The sequence below is a fragment of the Limulus polyphemus genome, unplaced genomic scaffold (assembly GCF_000517525.1).
Source record: "Limulus polyphemus unplaced genomic scaffold, Limulus_polyphemus-2.1.2 Scaffold5012, whole genome shotgun sequence".
Classification (NCBI taxonomy): Eukaryota; Metazoa; Arthropoda; class Merostomata; order Xiphosura; family Limulidae; genus Limulus; species Limulus polyphemus.
In genome coordinates this window covers 41,755-44,757 of record NW_013670622.1, presented here as the reverse complement: position 1 = coordinate 44,757, position 3,003 = coordinate 41,755, and the positions used below count along the sequence as shown (strand labels likewise).

The following is a 3,003-nucleotide window of genomic DNA, read 5'->3' as shown; positions in this document are numbered from 1 at the left end:
GTTAAATGTTGATGCCTAGTATATATTTTCACCCTATTTGTTACTTTCATGAAATATTAATTAAAAACAAGCAAATTTATATTGTATGATTTTTAATTAACAGGTCTTGAAAACACACTAAAATGAAAGAAACATCTGTAAAAGGACAAATTTGGTTTACTTTAGCACAAAATAATTTTTGTGTTTTATTTGCTCATGCGGATTGATTGCCTTTTATTTTACATCTGGCTTAGTGCTTGTTGGAGGACTGCCTTCTCAATGTTATCCAGATATAACCATCTGGAAGTGTTTGAGCTACCAACATTGCTGACAGCCATTGTTTAGACATCGAGACCACTGTGACAGGGATATATGTTTTACAAATTTTAATACAGAACTTCGTATTACAGAGAGCCTGCTAATATTTGTATCAGACACAGAACACTTACCATTAATAGTTTATTAAATTCATAAGAACAATGACTAAGAGTGGGCAAGTAACCACCTCTTATCAAATGCCAACACTCTCCATTCTTTGGCAAGGGGCCACCTCCAGCCTATTAAGCAAAATTAAATTTCTTAAATCTTCGTTATATTCTTCAACGTTATATTTAGTTTTACTATTACTACCAAAACAAAATCAGAAACTTGGAATTACTAAATACAAGTATTTTTAATAATTAGTTGTTAATTAATCACCTATGAACTTGTTCACGTGTTTATAAAATGCCACAACTATGCATGTGAAGTGAAGTAAATGTAAGTAGGTGTTTATGTAACATACATATATAAACAATTCACATAAACTAAAAATGTGCAAATTTGAACTTGACTAAACAATGGCAAAATGTCTAATACATTTAGTTGATAACAGTAATTGTTGTAGCAAAAACAAAAGTATCAATAATGATTTATCAATGGGATTAATTTTTGAATAAACAATTATGCTTTTTTTATCAGTTCTATTCATTTCTGTAATAAATAATCAAGTAAAAATTTTTGAAGTATAGAATACTTAACAATTCATTATTTTATAAGAATATTTCAGTTCAGTTGTACTGTTTTCCTTTAATTTTCCCATGTACGAATTACTTACTGCTTCAAAAATAGTGAGACCAAGGGAAAAAATATCTGCTTTTGGTAAGAAACTGTAATCTTCATGCAAGATTTCTAGTGGCAAGTACCGACAGTCTCCTTCTTCTACTTGAGGATTTGCAGTTGAGGTCACATGCCCAAGGTCTCCTAGTTGATGTAATGAGTATGATATTAGTTTTTTTACCTACCTATCAAAAACAATACATTTAGATCACAGTGCTTTCGGTCATACAAAAAAAAATTATAATAATTCTCAAACTTCAGAGAAATAAAACAGTATTAATATTTTCTAATTATCTTAATGATTTCAGGAAATAAAAATGGTCAAAAGCAGTTTTGGAAAGTTCTATGAATTATAAAAATTGGTATTGACATCTTAGTCGCAGATAAAATATCAATCCATTGGCACCATCTTCTTAGTTTTGGAAAAAAACAAACTAGTAATTTATTACTGATAATCTAAAGAAAAACAATAATCTCAGTGTAGATCATCAGAATTACCAATGCCTCATTATTTCTTTCTAAAGTAATATTCATTTTATAAGCACAGTTGTTTTAAGTAGTTTTACAAAAATATAGGTGTTCATAAACTTTTAATCAGATTTTCATTTAGTAATCAAACAGAGAAGTAATTAGATCTTAAAATATTTAAATCTTTTGTCAGAAACAGACTTTTGAGGTTGATAATTTTAGTTCAGTAACATCAACCACAAACAAATCACACTGAAAATAACAATTGGACTACAGTATAATTATTTAATAAGTGAGATTAAATTTCTTATAAACAGCAACACCTATGTGATTAAACAATCTCTTACCATTAGGTGACAAAATTACACTAACTATAATTGTTTTTGATCAAAATCTTTATTGCCATAATTTCAATTAGCTGTTCAAATTGGATTGCTTGATCTTTACCTATTTTATATGTGACCTCTTCTTCATCATTATCATCATCCTCAAAACCATCATCAGAAGAATCTCCTCCTCTGGAAGTTGTAGGTATTGATTTAACATTTCTTGAAATGAATATATTACCTATAGTGTGACACAATACACATTAGACCTCATTAGTAATTAACTTACTAACTATGAGTTATTACAGAAGTTTAGAGTATAGGAACTTTTAAATTACAAAGCAGATAAAAACTTCATTAGAACTCTAATAAATGGTTATTCAATTAAATTTAAAAGTAATATGAGTCCATTTTAACACCATATGCCCCAAGATTGAAAATAAAACTACATAAAAATGCATTTATCTCAAATTTTCATCCAAAAGAAAGTAATTATTAAGACTTAGTTTCTACATTACATAGTGAAGTATTAAGAACGAAAACCTAAAGTGAGTAAAATGTTCTAAAATTTGATTTGTTGTAATTACTCACTGTTTGTGCCTCTTTTATATGTATCACCTGTGTGTTTCCACAGATATTTCCAATGCTATATATGTAGGGACACAAAAAATATATATACACTTATTGAAAAAGTCTCACGCTGACTTTGGAGATCACAGAAGTATTTTATGTTAATCTATTTTTGAAACATTTTAGGGTAAATTTATTGATGCTTCCTTTCTTCTGGCTTTCAATTAAAGCTTTTGTTTATACTTTCTACCTAAATATTTGAGTTTAAACTGCAACTAATTAGACTTAATTCTCCAACAAATTTTGAATGGGTGGATTGTTTGTCTATAAATCTTGCAAAATTAAACAAAAACCTGATGTAATAAATTTTATCAGGTTCATCGTTAATATTGTTTTGTCAGTTACCAATCAACTGTTTCCATTGTATTATAACTACAAACATAATTTCTTATGAAATACTCAAGTTAAATTTAACGCCTTAAAAAGAGTATTGTTACGTCTCCGTTTGTTAATTGATTTTCCGTAACTTCGTTCCTACGAAATTTTAACGACACAAGTCTTT

At 28.2% G+C, this 3,003-nt stretch overlaps 1 protein-coding gene across 1 annotated transcript in view; it reads right to left on the bottom strand.

Moving 5' to 3' along the window:
- LOC106471992 (wee1-like protein kinase 2) overlaps nt 1–3,003 on the bottom strand; it is a 21,329-nt gene that overhangs the window by 4,264 nt on the left and 14,062 nt on the right. The window contains exons 6-8 of the mRNA XM_022400605.1: nt 1,993–2,112; nt 1,076–1,221; nt 429–536 (exon numbers count right to left, since the gene is read on the bottom strand). Of these exons, the coding sequence (XP_022256313.1) occupies nt 429–536; nt 1,076–1,221; nt 1,993–2,112 (374 nt within the window). The remainder of the gene's footprint in view (nt 1–428; nt 537–1,075; nt 1,222–1,992; nt 2,113–3,003) is intronic.